Source organism: Pelodiscus sinensis, chromosome 25, assembly GCF_049634645.1.
Source record: "Pelodiscus sinensis isolate JC-2024 chromosome 25, ASM4963464v1, whole genome shotgun sequence".
Taxonomy (NCBI): domain Eukaryota; kingdom Metazoa; phylum Chordata; order Testudines; family Trionychidae; genus Pelodiscus; species Pelodiscus sinensis.
In genome coordinates this window covers 23,717,766-23,738,006 of record NC_134735.1, presented here as the reverse complement: position 1 = coordinate 23,738,006, position 20,241 = coordinate 23,717,766, and the positions used below count along the sequence as shown (strand labels likewise).

The window sequence follows — 20,241 nt, the reverse complement described above, 5'->3', positions numbered from 1 at the left end:
ATACTACCCAGAAGTCAGGAGGAGCAAGTGACTCTCCTTTGCCCAGGCAGTGTTCGTGTGAACCTTATGTGCCTTGTCAGCTCAGTAAACAACCTAAAGTGAAAGCTTTATATATCCATCACTTTAACTGGAGAACTTTAAATGTCATTTCCCCCCCCCCTCCCCCCGCCCCGACTCGGGACAGGCATAAGGATCTTGCGGAAAAAGGGTTTTTTTGTGCAAAATGGCTACGGCCACACTGCCTGTTTTTGCGCAAAACCAGAACGAATTTCTTTACCTTTATCAACATGAAATTTCATTTGCCATTTTGTTGCCCAATCATATAGTTTTCTGAAGCTCTTTTTGAAGTTCTTCACAATCTGGTTTGGTCTGAACTATCTTGAGCAGTTTGAGGAGTAGCCGTGTTTAGACTATAAGTACCTAAGACTGGATAGTCAAGAGGCAGATAAAGACCATTAATTAGCAAACAACAAATAGTCTGGTAGCACTTAAAGACTAACAAAACATGTAGATGGTATCCTAATACTTCTCATGTGATACTGTCAGGATACCATCTACATGTTTTGTTAGTTTGTATCTGCCTCTTGATTACCCAGTCTTAGGAAAAAAATAGTCTATACGTTCCTGTCATGGCTCCTTCCCCACTCTGGCATGATAAATGCAGAAGTGGGGGCCAGCAAGTGTACCCCAAAGCTTTATCTACCAGGCTTTGGTATAAAAATTCCTCCCAAGATCTTAAAAACCTAGATCTTGGGAATAAAACTTCCGCTGCCACCACCCAAATGTTGATAAAGAAATCAGGGGAAAGATCATTTGGGAAATCTTACCCCTAAAATAAAAATCAAGGCACACAATTAACCACTGCCAGGTTAATAAAAAGAAAAGAAAGAACTTTTATTATTACAACAATATTCCTGTTGCAACCATCATGACTAGATAGGGAGGTAACAAAATATACTCATGGAGAAACTCCATGGGCCTAGAACTTAGTTACCAAGAAAAGCCAAAACATCTTTTAAACAGTGCCAGATCTCAGATCCCATACCCAATCCTTAAAACAATAAAACCTAACGAAACTGCCTAAACTTTACCCTACTTACAGAAAATGAAGAATGGTGTCTTGGAGAGAGAGAGACATGCTTGTCCCTCTCTGTAGTTGCAGAGAACTCACTCCCAGAGAAAAAAAGAAAAAACCCAAATTCCTTTGTCCCAGTTTGAAAAGTCCCACCTACATTCCTATTGGTCACTCCACCTGGCTAGGTGTAGTTAACCCCTTAATCCCCATGCTGCTGGCTAACCCTCATAATCATGACAGTTCCTATTACATTCCAGCTGGGCTTTCCCCTTGATATTTTTTACTCAGTGCCTCTTCTTGTCCCCCACTTCCCAATTTTCCCTTCCCTTTTCCCCTGTTTATTTTGATCCTGGACATCCAACACTGTGGTCATCTGAAGAAGTGAGCTGTGCCCACGAAAGCTCATGATACCATCTACATGTTTTGTTTGTTGTTTTTTAAGTCTGTATAGGATAAACTAATAGTCTGGTAACACTTAAAGACTAACTTGGCTACCTCCTGATGCTTCTAATGGATTAGTGAGGTATGATTTCCCCTTACAGAAACCATGTTGACTTTTCGCCAACACATTATGTCCACCTATGTGTTTGACAATTTTATTCTTTACTACAGTTTCAATTAATTTGCCATGCAGCTTGCAGGGATTTTACTTTTGGCACTGTACCTTCCCCAAGTCCACCACTGGTCAGTTTCAGCAGCTGCAGACTTGGGGAAGCTGTGGGGCAGAGCAGTTGGGATGTAGAGTATTGTGTCCAGTTCTGGGGCCCTCCACTTTAGAAAGGATGTGGATGCATTGGAGAGGGTCTAGTGAGGGCGACCAAAATGATTAAGGGGCTGGAGCACATGACCTATGAGGAGAGACTGAGGGATTTGGGTTTGTTTTGTCTGCAGAAGAAGAGTGAGGGGGAATTGGACAGCAGCCTTCAACTTCCTGAAGGGAGGTTCCAAAGAGGATGGAGAGTGGCTGTTCACAGTAGTGATGGATGGCAGAACAAGGAGCAATGGGCTCAAATTACAATGGGGGAGATCTAGGTTTGATATTTGGAAAAACTATTTCACTAGGAGGGTGGTTAAGCACTGGGATGGGTTACCTAGGGAGGTGGTGGAATCCCCATCCCTAGGGGTTTTTAAGCCATGGCTCGAGAGAGCCCTGGCTGGGTTGATTTAGTTGGGATTGGTCCTGCCTTGGGCAGAGGGCTGGACTTGATGTCCTCCTGAGAGCTCTTCTATGACTTTTGTGAAGGAGGTGTGGGGTCTGGGACAGCAGGTGCAGTGTAGAAGGAAGCTTGGGATAGAGGACTGGGGTGCAGCAGGCAGTGTGTGGTCTGAGGAGGAGTTTGAGTGAAGTAAGGGGTTATCTGGGGCAGGGGTTTGGGGTGCAGGGTCCAGGAGGGGTTATGAGTGCAGGAGAGGATTATGGCCTGGGGAGGGGTGAAGGAGGGAGTGCAGAGTCTCAGAGGGAGTTGTGACCTAGAGGAGGTGGAGAGAGGGAACTCAAACTGTTTGGGTGGTGGCCTGGGGCAGGTAGTTGAGGGAAGAGTGGGGGTGGGGGAGCCTGAGGCAGGCTCTGGCTGGAAGGCACTTACCTAAGCAGCTCCCAGCCAGAACTCTACAGATTCCATTCCTGTGGGCTGTTCCATGTGGCTCTGCTCCAGCACGGGGGGGGGGGGGGGGCTTCATTCACTGCCCCTGTCTTCAGCAAAATTTTTCAGCTCCTATTGGCCAAAAACTGGCCAATAGGAGCTTGGGGATTTTGCTAGGCAGTGTGGACAGCACACAACACTCTCTTCTCCCTGCCCAGCTTGCAGAGCAACTAACACCCTGCTGTTTAAAGCGGCGGCTCCTGCTCTGCAGTAAGAGTGCTGGCAAGGAAGGCTCGGGCTGGATACAGACACTGGGCAGGCAGGAGGGTCTGACCCACTAGCCGCATCTTGCCCACCCGTAAGATAAAGTGTGGGTAAGATCAGATGAGAAACAATCAAATGAAAAAGTCACACACATCAGGAAATGGCAGACAGATAGTAACAAATTTTTGAAGTGCTTATACACAAATGCTAGAAGTCTAAATAATAAGATGGATGAACAAGAGTTCCTTGTATTGAAGGATATTGATGTACATTAAAACTCCAATTGTCCTGCATCCAGTGGTCCAGCATTCCCAATAGTCCGGCACCAACTGGAACCTGGAAGTGCTCCGGCCAGCTGGACAATTGGAGCTGCTCCGCGCTGCTTCCTCAAGTCCGCTGCTGCGGACCTGGGGAAGCGGTGCAGAGCAGCTGGGGTGCTGCCGGGTTGGTCCCGCAGCGCCACCCCTCACCCCCCTGCTCAGTGCCTGGCAGCACCCCAACTGCTCTGTCCCTCGGCTTCCCCAAATCCTCCGCTGCTGAAATTGACCAGCTGAGGACTTGGGGAAGGGCGGGCAGAGCAGCTGGGGTGCTGCCCGGTTGGTCCCGCAGCACCGCCCCTCACCTGAGCAGCGCTGCAGGACCAACCGGGCAGTACCCCAGCTGCTCTGCCCGCCCTTCCCCAAGTCCACCGCTGGTCAGTTTCAGCAGTTTCGAATAAAGGAGAATAATCACTTCTGTAGATCTGCTGGCAATGCTCCTCCTAATGCAACCCAATATGCCATTAGCCTTCTTGGCATTAGCTGTTGACTCCTATCCAGCTTCTCATCCACTGTAATCCCCAGGTCCTTTTCTGCAGAACTGCTACTGAGCCATTCGGTCCTCAGCCTGTAACAATGCTTGGAATTCATCCGTCCCAAGTGCAGGACACTGCACTTGTCCTTGTTGAATCTCATCAGATTTCTTTTGGCCCAATCCTCCAATTTGTCTAAATCACTCTGGACCCTATCTCTATCCTCAAGCGTATCTACCTCTCCCCCAGCTTAGTGTCATCTGCAAACTTGTTGAGGGTCATTAATAAAGATGTTGAACAAAACCCATCCTAGAACCGATCCTTGAGGCACTCTGCTAGAAACCGACCGCCAGCCTGACACCAGCCAGCTTTCTGTCTATCTTATAGACCATTTATCCAATCTATGCTCCCTTAACTTGCTGGCAAGAATATTGTGGGAGACTGTATCAAAAGCTTTGTTAAAGTCAAGGTATATCACATCCACTGACTTTCCTATATCCACAGAGCCAGTCACCTCATCATAGACACTAATCAGATTGGTCAGGCATGACTTGCCCTTTTTAAATCCATGTTGACTATTCCTGATCACTTTCCCTTCTTCCAAGTGCTTCAAAATGGATTCCTTGAGAGTCCCCTGCATGATTTTTCTGGGGCCTGAGGTAAGGCTGACTGGTCTGTCATTCCCTGGATTGTCCTTCTTCCCTTTTTTAAAGATAGGCACTACATTTGCCTTTTTCCAGTCATCCAGGATCTCTCCTGATCTCCACGAGTTTTCAAAGATAATGGCCAAAGACTCTGCAATGACATTTGCCAACTCCCTCAGAACCGTTGGATGCATTAAATCTGGACCCATGGATTTGAGCATGTTTAGCTTTTCTAAATAGTTCCTAAACTGTTCTTTCCCCACCAAGGTCTGTCCACCCACCTCTTTCCCATACTGCGTTGCCTAGTGCATTAGTTTGAGAGCTGACTTTGTCCGTGAAGACAGAGGCAAAGAAAGCATTGATTACTTCAGCTTTTCCCACATCCATCTGTCACTAGGTTATCTCTTTCATCCAGTAAGGGCCCCATACCCTCTCTGATCACCCTCTCATTGCTAACATGCCTGTAGAAACCTTTCTTGTTATCCTTCACATCCCTTGCTAGCTACAATTCCAGTTGCGCTTTCGCGTTCCTGATAACTCCACTGCATTCTCGAGCAATATATTTATACTCTTCCCTAGTCATCTGTCTAAGTTTCCACTTCTTGTAAGCTTCCTTTTGTGTTTAAGCTCACCAAGCGTTTCCCCGGTAAGCCAATCTGGTCGCCTACCGAATTTGCTTTTCTTACTGCACATCAGGATGGTTTCTTTTTGTGCCTTCAATAAGTCTTCTTTAAAATACTGCCAGCTCTCCTTGACCACTTACCAAGATCTTGGAGTGGCTCCCCCATTAAAAATTATTGCCCACCCCTGCTTTATCACTTTCCATTCTCTTCTCCTTACTAGAACATAGAGAATAAATATATATAATATAGCCTGTATAAATATAGCCTCTTCTAAGAGATGTTTGTCTGATCCATATGCTTCTTCACATCCATCAGCTTTCCCACAGCCCTTAGTTTATTTAAAGAATGTTCTACAACGTTTTTAATGTTACCTGCCAGCAATCTGGTTCCATTTTGGTTTAGGTGGAGCCCATCCTTCCTCTATAGCAGTGGTCTCCAACCTTTTTAACCACAAGATCACTTTTTCAATTGAAGTGCAATGTAAGATCTACCTCAAACCCAAATACCCTTGCCCGGCTTCCTTCCCGCCCCTTCTTTGATTTCCCCCCTCCCCCCCCCCCCCCCCCCCCCCGCCTCTGCTCCACCCTCTGAGACCTCACCCTGCTCACTGCCTCCCCAGCCTCATTACTTTCACCAGGCTGGGGTAAGGGGTTGAGGTGCAGGCACAGGTCTTGAGCCAAGGGGTTTGGAGTGTGGGAGGGGCTCTGGGCTTAGCCTAGGTTGGGGGATTGGGGTGCAGGAGAGGTTTCAGGGTGCAAAGTCTGGGAAGGAGTTTGGCTGCGGGGGGACTCAGGTCTGGGGCAGGAGGTTGGGTGTAGGAGGCGGCTAAGGGCTGGGACGGGTTCAGGAAGGAGCATCTGGCTGGGCACTGTTTAATTCAGACAGCTTCTGGGTGTTGGAGCAGTGGGGTTAAGGCAGGCGTACTCCTGTCCTGGCCCTGCACCAATCCTGAAAGCAGCTGGCATGTACAGCAATGGCTCCCTGGCGCTATGTGCTGCTTCTCATCCACTGAGCCCATAGCTTCTACTGGCCATGGTTCTCCGTTATTGGTCAATGGGAGCTGCAGGAGTGGTGTCTGCAGGCAAGGACAGCATGTGGAGACCCTGTGCTCTGCCTTTCTCAGGGTCTGGTGGGACATGCCAGCCACTTCCAGGAGCAGCAATTACCACAACGATAATGACTCCAGCCGTGTTAGGTTAGGCATTTTAGAACTCACTACTCAAATAATTAAATTTACGCGTAAGAGAGAAATGAAAATTATGAAATGCACAGACGAGTCAAAAAGCAAAAATACCATACTTTGCAAGCAGTAACGGAAGTATCAACAACCCCCAAGTATGTGTTAGGTCGGGAGATGAGAATGCAAGACAGTGTGTTTGTGAGAATGCCAGACATACACAGTGTGTGTGTGTGTGACAGATTTGCATTGCCAAGCTCTATCCATCTCTTTCTCTCTGTGTGGAGATAGGGCACAGGAGTGGTGGGGAGGAGGGACACCCTGACATCAGCGCCGCCCCCCCCATCCCTCCCACACCCTGCACAGCAAGCAGGAGGCTCCCAGGGGGGCAGCTCCAAGGCAAAGGGCAAGAGTAGTGTGACAGTGTGGGGGAGAGGCAATTGAAGTGCCAGCGCTTGATAGCTTCCTGGCCAAACCGATCAAGATCACCTGTCAGAGGCTCACAGATCTATTGGTAGGTGACCACTGCTGTATAGGCCTTCCCTTTCAAAACATTTTCCCAGTTCCTAATAAATCTAAAACCCTCCTCTCTACACTAGTGTCTCAGCCACACATTGAGACTCTGAAGTTCTGCCTGCCTACCTGGCCCTGTGCGTGGAACTGGAAGCATTTCAGAGAACACTACCATAGAGGTCCTGGATTTCAGTCTCCTCCCTAGCAGTCTAAATTTGGCCTCCAGAACCTCTTTCCTCCCCTTTCCTATGTCATTGGTACCTACAGGTAGCACGGCCACCAGCTTCTCCCCAGCACTACACATAAGTCTGTCTAGATGTGTGGAGAGATCTGCAACCTTTGTACCAGACAGGCAAGTCACAGTGCAGTTCTCCTGGTCATCGCAAACCCAACTGCCTATAAGCTTCAGAGGGGGTAGCTGAGTTAGTCTGTAACTGGAAAAACTTAAACAACGAATAGTTTAGCAGCACCTTAAAGACTAACAAAACATGTAGATGGTATCATGAGCATTCGTGGGCACAACCCACTTCTTCAGATGGAGTATTAAAAGTCCAGTTCCAAAATAAATAAGGAATAGGGAGTGGGAGAAAGAAGGAAAGGGGGTGGGAGAGAGAGTGAATTAGTGTTCCTGTTACATGAAGCTGATAGAGAAGGTGCAAATTGATCTTAAGTTCCCATTGTTTGGCTTGTAAAGTCATTAGGATGTGGAAGGTAGTGTGCTTCATACCTTTGTGATGGGTCCCAAACTTGTAAAAGAAGTTAAGTTCCAATGCTTTCCTGTTTCTGATTGAATCCCCCATTACTAACAGCTGCCCTTTCCTCATAACTGGAGTTCCCTCCCCCGGAGAGGTATCCTCAGTGTGAGAGGATACTGCATCATCATCTGGAAGGAGGGTCTTAACTATGGGATGGTTTCCCTCTGCTCCGGTTGAATGTTCTCCTTCCCTGAATGTTCCTTCCCTGAGCCTTTCACCCTCCTTAACAGCATGGGGGCTGTTCTACAGTGTCCTGAAAAGCCTCATCCATGTACCTCTCTCCTCCCTTAGTTCCTTCAATTCAACCACTTTAGCCTTGAAATACTGTACTCTGCCTCTGAGGCCCAAGGAGCTCTTTGAATTGAATACAGGCAGTCCCCGAGTTACGCGAGTCTGCAGTTACGAACGGGGCCCGTCTCCCTGGTCTCCAGCAGACCAGGGAGAGGAAGCAAAGCGGCGGAGCACGCGGGCAGCGGACAGCCCAGACGCCTCTGGGCTGCTCGTTGCCCGCGTGCTCCGCGGCTTTGCTCTGCTTTGCTCCCCGTCTCTCTGGTCTGCAGGGAGCTAATTCAGCTGTGGCTCTGCCTTTTAAATGTATTAAGAGCGGTCAGGCTGATTCCCAGCTCAATCCTGGTCCCCTACACTGCGCTTCGGCCTCCTCTGCCCCCCATGGAGATGGTGCTAAAGGGAACCAGTTTTTAAGCTGGCTTCGTCCCAGCACCAGCTCCTGCTCTCCCACCTTGGTGCAGAGGAAGCAAGGGTGGACGAAGCGACTATTCGAGTTACTATACTATCTGCTAAGCTTATGCTTATCGGATAGTTGACTAGTTGCTTACATCCCTAGGACCTAGTATCTTATAGACTCCACAGGATCACTAAGACATTTATATCAATAACAGGCCGGCTCAGTGAATAGTGGACTTTCCATTTTCCCCCTTAGCTGACCAAAGACACTTTCTCTGAGACCTCCTCTTTATACTCTGATACAGACAAATTACCTATTGCCCCCGATGTGGCTAGTTCCCATCTTTTATCTTGTACATACTGGTTTGATCAAAACTTCTCTAGGCATCAGTCTGTCGTCTTGATCTTATCTCCTTAAGAGAGGTCAAGGTGTTTCTGTTTGAGTGGTGTTTGTACCTGCCTGGTGTCAGGATATTCTGATACTGTCCTTATAGAATGTGCTTAAGTAAATTAGTAATGTAAATCACTAGTCCAGTAACTACTTGACTATTTCTCTCCCCTCCCTCCCCCTCCCCCCCCACCCCCCCCCGCTTTGCCTCTGTATCAGGCAGCGGTGTGGGGGGAGGTGGGGAGGCAGAACCTCGGTGGTCCCAGGAAACTAACCCCACTGCAGTGCCGCACTTTAAATGTAGTAAGAGTCCACTGGGCTCTTACTACATTTAAAGTGTAGAGCTACAGAGGGAGTGCCTCCCCCCCCCTTATCGAGTAGTGGATGGAAATTCCATCGATTACTTGATTAGTCAATCAATTGTTAACATCCCCAAGCTGAATGCCCTGTACCTATCATGTCTTAGGAGTATGTGTGTTTGGCAATACCAGACATGTTCTTATCAGCTTCTCTGACCACGCACTGAGACATACCGTGACTTCTGCTCAGTGTGACCTCTATATAGGACAGGAAAGGAGAGCTGAGCTAACACCCTTCATGGTCATTCTCCACTGCAGTTGAATCATGCTGCTTGTAAAAATGTGTTTTTTTTTTTGTTTTTTTGTTTTTTTTTTTTAAATTTCATTGTACGGTATGGCAAATGACATTAATCATGCTGTAAAATGGTAACTTGACCTTAATTTTTGCCTTTAGTGATGTCACGGGCACAGAACATTAAATCTAATATGAATCTTAAAAAATCAGTTGACGTCTAGGATCTCCATTAGTCATGGTATAATTATTTCATGAGGCCGCTATAGGACAAACTTAAGGTTAAAAATGCATATTGGATTTCTTAGAAATTGAATCTTAACGCTGATTTTCCTGGGCTTATAATACACGGCTTTGCAATAATTAGTGCATCCCTGTAATTGTTTTTGTTTCTACCTATAAGCTACTAAGACATACTCTCAACCATAGAATCATAGAATACTAGGACTGGAAGGGACTTTGAAAGATCGAGTCCAGTCCCCTGCCCTCATGGCAGGACCAAATACTGTCTAGACAATCCCTGATATAGCTGAATCTCAATATAGTTTCATGTGTGGGAATAAAAAAAGACTTGCTATTTTGTAATGCTGCTACAGCAGTGTTTTAGCGATCTTACTTGTATAGCTCTTCTCTTACAGGAGTTGTTTTGAACTACTGCTTTCTGTGCCTGAAAGTGAATTACCATGTGAAGTATGGTTAGGATTTCATCAGTCTTTAAAGGTAAGTGTGTTTCACTAATTTGTAACAAGACCTAGTGGTTAGAAGTTCAAGTAATCCAACTTCAGACTGCAAATAAATCACACACTTTCACAGTTAGGATAATTAATCTTTGCAACAAATTACTAAGGGTTGTGGTAGAGTCTACATCACTAGAAATTGTTAAATCAAGATTGGGCGTATTTCTATGAAACTCTATTTTAAACAGGAATTAATATAGGGAAATCTTTTGGCATGTGTTATACTGGAGGTCAGATTAGAAAATCAGTGATCCCTTCTGGACTTAAATGCATACATAAATTCATAGAAACAGAAGAAGTGAATTTGTAGGTGGGACTATGGAAGGTGATGTCATGGAGAGCAGGAATTGCAAATTTAGCCGTATGCACGTGGGCATCGTGGAGAAAAGCAAAGACCAAGGTGGATGAAGTAAACAACAAGACTGGCACCTTTGGCTTGGGATGTGGAGCTGCAGTAAGAGATGTAGGCTATAGCATAGCTGTACATGGCTTTGTACACGTGAGAGTTATGTCAGAACTGGGGAGGCCAGTGGAGAAATTCCAAGATGGGAGAGCTATGGGTCTGATCAGATAATGAGTTCAGCAACATAGGTTTGGGAGCAGAGAGTGGGATTGGGTTATGTGACAGGTAGAATTTACCAGGTGGGTAACACAACTTATTTTTACTTCAAGTATTCTAAGGCAGTAGTTCCCAACCTTTTTTTAATACCCCGGACTATTAAACCCACTCACAAACTTTTGGCAGACTGGTAACATTTTATTTGTATATTTGCATATTTATTATGGTAATTAATTTTAAAAGGTCATGTGGTGTTTTACATTGCATCTGTACACACACACGCACACATGTCATAACTGATCGGAGTTTGTAGATATCTATAACACTAAAAAAACTCTCAGAATTCTTCTCTAGCTGCTGGGTGGGGCAGCCTCTTCCCCTGGGGCAACTGGGGTCTGCAGAGGGAAGGGCAACCACAGTGGAAGTGGGGCATGTGGGGCACCCTATTTAGTAACTGAAATTTTGTCAGGGACATAGGATCTGGTGCCCTGAGGTGCTACCACCAGTCACCTCTGCCCTCCCCTGCCCCATGGGTGGGGGGAGCTGCCATTGTATCTCCCCCGTCTCCCGCTGTACAACCTTTGCACTATGTGTCCCCCTTTCCCAACCAGGCTGCTCTTGCTCTCACAGTCTCTTCCCAGCCTCCCCTTCCCACATCGCCCCCCTTTTAGTGAAAGTATACTAAATGTTACTCTGAATTATTAAAAGGTGCATAATGCTGATAAGTGCTGAGACCCAATTTTTCTCTACTCCTTCCTGTCCCTCCCAGAGATGGAATAGCCACAAACTATCCCTGATGTTCCACCTTGGCAGATTCATGACACTCCAAAAATGCTGTGAGAGAGGGGAAGGAGTAGAGAATTGAAGGGCTTCAATGTAGGGATGTTAAATATTAGTTGATTAACTTAATTAATTCTTATTGGTTACTCTACTATTATTTTATAGTCCCCGGATGTGGGGCCAGTAGCTAGTACGCTCTGGCCCTGCTCCCGAGAAGCTCCCTGCCACTCTGTTCTGTTGCCTCTGTATCAGAAGCAGCAGCGTGGGGTGCCAGGCAGGAGCTGCTCCATGAGGGGAGCCAGTTTAAAAACCAGCACCCCTTGTGGGCCTGTCGCCTTGCGCTACTGCCTCTGATACAGAGGCAGCAGCGTGGGATGGTAGCAGCCCCTGTCCAGGGAGGGCAGGGGACTGAGCTCTTGGACCTGGCATGAGGCTGAGCTGAGCTGCCTGTCCTCCTGGCTCCTAATACACTTTAAAGGCAAAGCTGCCATGGGGTAGGTCCCAGACCAGGCCTAAGCCAGGACTGAGTGTTGCTGCTGGCCAGCCTGCTAAAAAATTTTCTGGCAGGGGTGGTGGGATATGTGTAGTCTATAGCATTAATTGCTAAGCTTTTGCTTATTGATTAATCGACTAAACTATTACATCCCTACACCAGTGCCCCAGAGGCGCGTTGAGTTGGGGGCATACAGGGGATCTATGGGCTGATCACCTGTGGCCTGCAGATAGACCACCACTGATCTAGAATGTATTTTCCTCATTTGTTTATGAAAAGGTGTCCTGAGACCGTATCAGAAGCTTTACTAAAACCAAGATCTCTCTCTCTCTATTGCTTTCTCTCCCACCCCATCCACAATGGTTGTTACCCTGTTAAAACTATTGGGTTGGTTAGACATGATTTATTGCTGAGAAATCCATGCTGACTGTTACTTATCACACTGTCTTCTAGGTGTTTGCAAATTGATTGCTTTATTATTTGCTCCATTATATTTCTGGGTACTGAAGTGAAGATGACTGGTCTACAGTTTTCCAGGTTGTTTTTATTTCCTTTTTTAAAGAATGACAATATATTTGCCTTCTAGCAATCTTTTATAATCTTTCCTATCTTCAGTGAGCTTTCAGACATAATTGCTGATAGCTCAGAAATCTCTTCAGTCAGCATTTTGAGTGTTCTAGGATGTATCAGGCCCTATTATGCGTCCTCTCTGCAGTGCTCCATCAGAGCCTATATTTCATCATTTGGTGTGAGGGACCAGCTTCCTATAATGACAGGTTATCTACCAAATGATGAAACTTTTTGTTCCAGTAGGGGCATGAACCTATGTTTAACAGCTTCATTTTGCTGTGGAAAACAGGCATTATGCTTGCTAATTCCATACATTTGCCTGATCCCTAGGGTGACTTCCAAAAAAAAAAAAAAGACAAGGCCACAATCATTCTCATAGCTTCTGTCACAGTTGTAAAGTTAATGGCACCGCTGCCCCCTGAGATCTGAAAGTGCCCCTTTGGATCTCAGGCCTCCAGCTATCACTTCTTTGTGGGCAGAGATCATAGAATACTAGGACTGGATGGGACCTCGACAGATCATTAAATCCATCCTCTGCCCTCACAGCAGGACCAAGTACCATCTAGATCAGTGTTTCTCAACCAGTGGTATGAGTACCCTTAGGGGTACTTGAGAAAAGTCACTTTTTACACCCAAAAATTTCATCGCCCGCCCGGCTACGATTAAATAATTTAAACAAATGTGTTGCTATAGTAGAGAAAAAAAATTGTGTGTCTGAAAACTAGGTACTGGGGATACTTATAATTTTTTTAAAGGGGGTTCTTTATACAGAAAGGTTGAGAAACATTGATCTAGCTGTCTATCTAACCTGCTCTTAAATATATCCAGTGATGGAGATTCTACAGCCTCCCTGGGTAATTTATTCCAGTGTTTAACCATCCTGATGGTTAGGAAGGTTATTCCTAATGTCCAGCTAATCTCCCTTGCGGCAATTTAAGCCCATTGCTTCTTGTCCTATCATCAGAGGCCAAGAACAATTTTTCTCTACTCCTTGTAACACCGTTTGAGATACTTGAAAACTACTATCATGTACCCTCTGTCTTCTCTTTTCTAAGCTTAAGCAAGCCCGATTCTTTCAGTCTTCCCTCCTAGGCCATGATTTCTAGACCTTTATGATTTTTGTTGTTCTTCTCTGGACCTTTTCCAATTTGTCCATCTTACCTGAAATGTGGTGCCCAGAGCTGGACACAATACTCCAACTGAGGTCTAATCAGCACAGAGTAGAGTGGAAGAATCACTTCTTGTGTCGTGTTCACAACACTCCTAGTAATGCATCCCAGAATCATGCTTGCTTTTTTTGCAACAGTGTCACACTGTTGACTCCTACTTAGCTTGTGGTCCACTATGATCCCTAGATCTCTTTCTGCAGTACTCCTTCCTTACAGTCGCTTCCCATTTTGTATGTGTGAAACAGATTGTTCCTAAGTGGAGTACTTTACATTTGTCCTTATTAAACTTCATCCTATTTACCTCAGACCATTCCTCTAGTTTGTCCAGATCATTTTGAATTATGACCCTATCTTCCAAAGCACTTGCAACCCCTCTAAGTTTGGCATCATCTGCAAACTTAATAATCTGCAAACCATATTCTCCTTGCCACAAACCATATTCTCCGTGCCGTCATCTAAATTGTTGATGAAGATATTGAACAGAACCAGTCCCAAAACAGACCCCTGTGGAGCCCCACTTGTTATATCCTTCCAGCATGACTATGAACCATTAATAATTACTCTGAGAACAGTTATGCACCTACCTTATAGTAGCCCCATGTTGGTTGTATTTCCCTAGTTTATTGATAAGCAGATCATGCAATACCTTATCAAATGCTTTACTAAAGTCTAGGTATATCATGTCCACTTCTTCTCCCTTATTCACAAGACTTGTTATCCTATCAGAGAAAGCTATTCGATCAGTTTGACATTATTTGTTCTTTACAAAGCTATCCTGACTTAAGATCCTTGTGACTTTGCTGCCTCTGAAGTACTCCAGACTGTTTTCCAGTCAGTGTGGATAAAAATCAATGTATGTTTAACAAAAATTTAGGGGGCTGCAACCCTGCTTACTATGCTTGCCACCCTCCCCAGCGGCTTTCATGATCAAGAGAGCGTGAAAGCTATGCTTGCCAACCCTCCTCCCTGGGGGTAGGTATCTGGCCTGGAGGCAGGAGTGAGCTGGGAGCAGGGTGTCTGGCCAGTGGGGAGGAGGCAGGAGCAAGGCTAGGCTGGGAGTAAGTGTCTGGCCAGGGGGAAGGGGTCTTAGTGGAGGTGTGAGAGGTGGCAGGGATGCAAGCTCTTGGCAGGGTGGTAAGGAGGCTAGAGGTGTGGGGTCTCGCTCTGCTTGGGTATGAGTGAGAGGGCTGGGGATGTGGGGTCTCAGCGGAGGGTGTTTGTGAGGGAGCCGTGGGTGCAGGGTCTTGGCTTGACAGGTGTGTGTGAGCAGTCTGGGGCCGTGCTGGGGGCCTACTCCAGCTTCACCCCTGCACTCCCACCCTCATGCTGAGAACCGCCCCCCCATCACTCACCACCTTGCCAAGCAGTGAGAAAAGCCTCCTTGAAGCATATCCCTGTGCTGCTGTTCCCCAAACTGGGGGAGAGGAAAGGGAAGTGACAATGTGCAGGAGTCTTGTGGCTTTCTTCCCCCGCAGGAAGCCAGTGTTGTCACTTCAGCCTTGTGCGGGAGGATGAAGCTGGAGTGCTGGAGTGCCAGCATAGGCTCCCTGCCGCAGGGAAGAGAAGAGAGGGGACTGGGTAGAGGGGGCTGGAACAAGGAAGCTGTTCCATTGAGCTGTGTACAGCATAACCACGCCGTCCCCAAAGACCTACCCAGCTTGCAGCAAGCCCAGGAGGGTGTGACTGAACCAGGGGCCTGGCCATGGGTCACCGGAGCCTCTCGCTTGTGGGGAGATCTGTGGCATGGCATTCCAACATGGGCTGCAACGGGCAGAACAGGCCTGGCCGTGTCCTGCCTCTGTTCCCAGCATGAGTGGGCCGGGTCCTGGGCCCTGCACCTGCTGAAGCAGCCACCTGGGTCAGGGGACAAGGCCATCTGAAAAGGCCACGACCAGAGCTGAGTGGGCAGGACCCTTGGGAGGCAGAATCTGCCCAGGATAGGCTGCCAGGGGGCTTTTCCGATCCCCAAACAGTGTCCGAGGCAGGGAGTGCATGCGAAGACAGGGCCTGTTCATACTGATGATGTGATGTCATCCTGTTGTCTGGCAGGAACAATTTTATTTATACACATATACACATATACACATATATAAATAAATAAAATGAGAGAGATTTTACTTAAATCAGATTATATTTAATCATAAATAAAACAATTTCTCATTTAAATGTTACAATTAAATCTTATTCCAAACATGCTACATCTACACTTAGGCTGTGTCTAGACTGGCAAGTTCAGCTGCTTTTCCGGAAAAACTTGCCTGCTATCTACACTGACCGCTTGAATTTCCGGAAAAGCACTGACGATCTCATGTAAGATTGTCAGTGATTTTCCGGAAATACTATGCTGCTCCCGTTCGGGCACAGTTTTTCACAAAAAAGCCCCTATCGTGAAAATGGCGATCGGGGCTTTTTTGCAGAAAAGCGCGTCTAGATTGGCCACAACGCTTTTCCCTAAAAAGTGCTTTTCCAGAAAAGCGTCCTGCAAATCTAGACGTGCTTTTCCGAAAATGCTTTTAACGGAAAACTTTTAAACGGAAGACCTTAGTCTTTTAAAAATGAATGAATCTCTCTAGTCCAGCTTTGTGAATGTTCTGGGCTTTCATTTTCTGTTTTTCAGCAAGCTAACATTGCAAAGACAGACACTGGCTTGAAAAGATGGTTTTATAGTCTTTGCTTATGTGATGGTGGCCCTGGGCCAAGCAAGGCTGAAGTAGTAAAGACATTATCTAAAGACAGAGACAATGTATAAGAAAAGACAGAGGCAGAATAGAAAGGAGCAGTGGAATGGACTGGAAAGAAAGAGAAGACATTAGACAATACACACAACTTTCTATATTCCCCTACATTTTTGCCACAGGGTCTCTTTTACACCCCAGATTTTTTTCCATCTCAGAATATTTTAAAGAAATTTGTTCCCTGATAAAAAGGAAAACACGTCAAGAGTAAGCCGTGCAAGAAGAAAATGCAGGGCTCAGCTGCAAGAATGAAACCTAAGGAAAACTGCTTATTGGGAGAAAATTATGTGGATGAAAATATGGATATATTGAACAATGTGGATCAGCTTTGTAATACATCCTTCTTCCAGACTCTCTCTCTGCCTTTTAATATAAGTAGTCCTGTAGCTGTAGAACCTTAGAGACCAATGTATAGATATATAGGGTGTGTCTACACTTGCACCCTTGTTCGAACTAGGGTTGCAAATGCAGGCATTCGAAATGGTCAATGAAGCGGGGATTTAAATATCCCATGCTTCATTAGCATGATCTCGCCGGCACGCTAGTTCGAATCACAGCTGATTCGAACCAGGAAGTGCGCGCCGGGACGCGTTAGTTCAAATCAAACCCCTTGGCTCGAACCAACGTTACTCCTCAAAAAATGGAGGAGTTATTCGTCCATCGTGGTTGATGAAGACCTCAACACCAAGTGCTTTGAGACCGGATACAGTGTGTCCGAAGATGACTTATCAGGCCAATTCGGGCACCAAATGTTCTGGAACATGTCGGGCAAACATGTGTAGGCATTGCTATCGTTGCGCTGGTAGCTTTGGACTTGCGCAGCACGCGCTTGTGTTGTGCTTCAGAGATGTGCCTTTTTTTGAGAGCTTGGTATCCCTTGTGGATGAGACTGTGCCAGGCAGGGCGGTTGTGTGCCAGGCAGGGCGGTTGTGTGCCAGCGATTCCCAGGTGGTTGTATCAATTCCGAACGACTTCAGGGAGGCCTTGAGTGTGTCTTTGTAACGTTTTCTCTGTCCACCATGCGAGCGTTTACCAGTAGAGAGTTCCCCAAAAAGGAGCTGCTTAGGTATACGTTCGTCCAGCATACGAATGACATGACCTGCCCATCTAGTCTGTGCACTCATCAGCAGAGTGTAGACTGACGGTAAACTTGCTCTAGAGAGAACCTTAGTGTCTGGTATTTTGTCTTGCCATCTGATGCGTAATATTCTGCGAAGACAAATCATGTGGAAGTGATTAAGCTGTCTTGCATGCCTCCGATACACGGTCCACGTTTCACAGGCATACAGGAGGGTGGTGAGTACCACTGCTCTGTAGACCTTCAGTTTTGTTGTTTGGCTGATTCCTCGACGTTCCCATACAGTGGGGCGCAGTCTACCAAAAGCAGAACTTGCCTTCGCTATTCTGCACGTGACTTCGCTATTCTGCATGAGAACAGGTATAGGCAAGGTGGTGAGCCCTGTCCTCAGCTAGTCACTTCGTTGGTGGTGCAGCTGCCTCCAGTTGTCACTCAGCAATATAGCTGTCCCCTGTGCTCACTGCCCCATGTGGTGACTGAATATTGCATTCCTCCTCTGCCCCCTCCCTTTCCATTGTTAATAGAAAACAATTGAATTCCAGGCACATCCCATTTTCCTGGCACAACCAAACCATGACCTTGCTTTAAGTTGGGATAAGAGGAAGCTACATACCATATTTGGTGCTTCTAGGTCTTACTGTTTAGGAGCAGTTCTTCAACAAACAGATTTGCAGAAAGATATACAAATTTCTAAAATATAGATAGATAATACATGCCTCTTATTTTGGAATATTGTGGTCACAGACTGTAATGCTCCAAGTCTATTCCCTATTTTACTTCAACGTAACTCAGCTTTCCCAAAGGTGGAACCCCATGCTATAATTGTGTTCAGTGGGGCTTACTTCAAAATTAAGTGCACTCTAAGCACAATCAGTCCTAGGTTTTTTTTGGTAACATGGAATCAGATCTGCATAAAAAAGACAGCGAGGGAGATGAAAGCTAGTTGTAGAATTAGTAGATTTAGTATTCTGAGGACTTGTATGTTAAAGCAGTGGTTCCAACTGCTGATCTGCAGACTGGTGCTGAGCCATGAACCGCTGGCAGCCTGGGCTGGGGAACACTGTTGGGAGAGATGTGTCCTGCCCCACGCCGCAGCCAACCAACGACGGGTAGGGGCAGGGTCTCCTCCTGGATGTGGAAGAGTGGTTTGCTGCACAGTGAGAGGGCCATGCGGAGCCCTGTACAGCAGTCTTAGAGCATCTGCGACCCAGGCAAGAGCGCTTAGCTGGCAGCTGGGAGGCAGCGCAGGGCTAGGTGAGGAGGAAAGGGCAGCCACTGGGGGCTCAGGGCATGGCTAGTGCAAGTGGGGGGGGGATCTAAAATGTTGCGGGGGCTGGCATTGGAGTGCTCTGGGCTGAAGCTAATACTGAGGGGTTCTGGAGGTGGGGCTACTATTGGAAACAGGAGGGGATTCTGGAGACTCTAAGGAACAGACTGGCACTGGAGGCTCTAAGGGACATGGGGCTAGCACTGGGGTGGGTGGGAGGGTGGCACTGACGGGGTGCAGAGGACTCTAGGGTCAGTGGCTGGTGCTGGAGGGTAGTGGAGGGGTGGGTGGCTCTAGCAATTAGGGTTGGCCCTGCGGGCCTCGGGGGGCCAAGATGTCCCACAGCCCTGTCCCCCAGAGCTGCTGCAAACTGCTGGCTTCAGCTGTGGCAGCTGCCCACCATGTGGCGACTGCTGGAGCTGAAGCCGTCTGCTCGCGTTGGCTCAGGGGGTCGGGGTTTTGGCAGACGGGTAACGTTTTGTTTGCATAATAACTATGCAAATAACATGTTACCGGTCTGCCAAAAGTTCACGAATGGGTTTGCCAGTCCACAGTATAAAAAAGATTGGGAGCCACTGTGTTAGTCAATAAAATATGAAAATTAAAAAATAAAAATCTGTAAGGGCAGCCATCAGCCAGCAACTCCGGAGACTACTACAATGGAAATATGAAACGTTTATGTAGCATTTAAGGTTTAGCTTAATAAAATGTTAGTGATGTTGTGTTTGTGTGTACGATTTAGTTCTTACCATTCCAGCTTAGATTCCTACATCTGCAACTTAACACAGGTAATGAGTATTTTGTACAATTTCCTAAATTAATAAAAATCAAGTATCTAAAAAAATTACACAACGTATACACTCTTTGTGTCATTGTTTGAAGAAATGTGAAAAAGTATAATTGGGAAACTTGATTTAAGTCCATGGTTTTTTTTTTTTTTTTTTTTGGTTTGTTTAAATTGCTTTCATTTAAATCGATCCACTCTGCTTTCAGTACATGATGGTGATCCTAGATGGTATAACTTTGGCCAGGCAAGTGAGTGCCAAGTACTTATCACTAGCCCTATTTACATGGTCATCCGAATAAGTGAGTTGTGCCCACAAAAGCTCATGATACCATCTACATATTTTGTTAGTCTTTAAAGTGCTACCAAACTATTTGTTTTTTTTTTAAGTTTATCCTATTTACATGATGTTTCATAGGCACAATTGGGTGTTGAAAACCCTCTCTCATTGTCACTCAAGTGGTCTCATTATTTTTGTGAATAGTTAACCTGCTTGTCATCTTCCCAAAAGTACACTGTTCATCTGAAGAAAATATTTTAATCCTGAGAATATCTGGTGGGTCTTTTTACTACAGCAACAAACCCAAACTATCAGGTTTTTGTCCCCTGTTACTTCTGTCTACAACTGTGGTTATTCCGAGGCTATAGCATCACACATTGCATTACACTGCAATTCTTTGTCAGTGTTTCCAGTTGGCTGTGTACCTCTTTTAGAACTCGAGACATCTTCCTCCTGGTTTAGAGCTCTCCAATTTGCATTGTAAGGCCACAACATGGAATAATTCACTGCCCTTTTATCAAGTGTTATGCATTGGACTTAATTCCCAAAACAGACACCAGATTTTGTAGAGTATTGATGGCTGTTTCACTGATGCAACTGATGGGTGGGCCCCCATAATCCCAATTCTTTGTCTGTGTTAGGAGTCCTTAACTAACAAAAGATTTGAATTGCAAGGGAACTGAGGGAGGGTTATGGGTCTTA

At 46.2% G+C, this 20,241-nt stretch overlaps 1 protein-coding gene across 1 annotated transcript in view; it reads left to right on the top strand.

Moving 5' to 3' along the window:
* RLF (RLF zinc finger) overlaps positions 1–20,241 on the top strand; it is a 119,235-nt gene that overhangs the window by 17,960 nt on the left and 81,034 nt on the right. Inside the window, exon 3 of the mRNA XM_075909195.1 lies at positions 9,726–9,807. Within this exon, the coding sequence (XP_075765310.1) occupies positions 9,726–9,807 (82 nt within the window). The remainder of the gene's footprint in view (positions 1–9,725; positions 9,808–20,241) is intronic.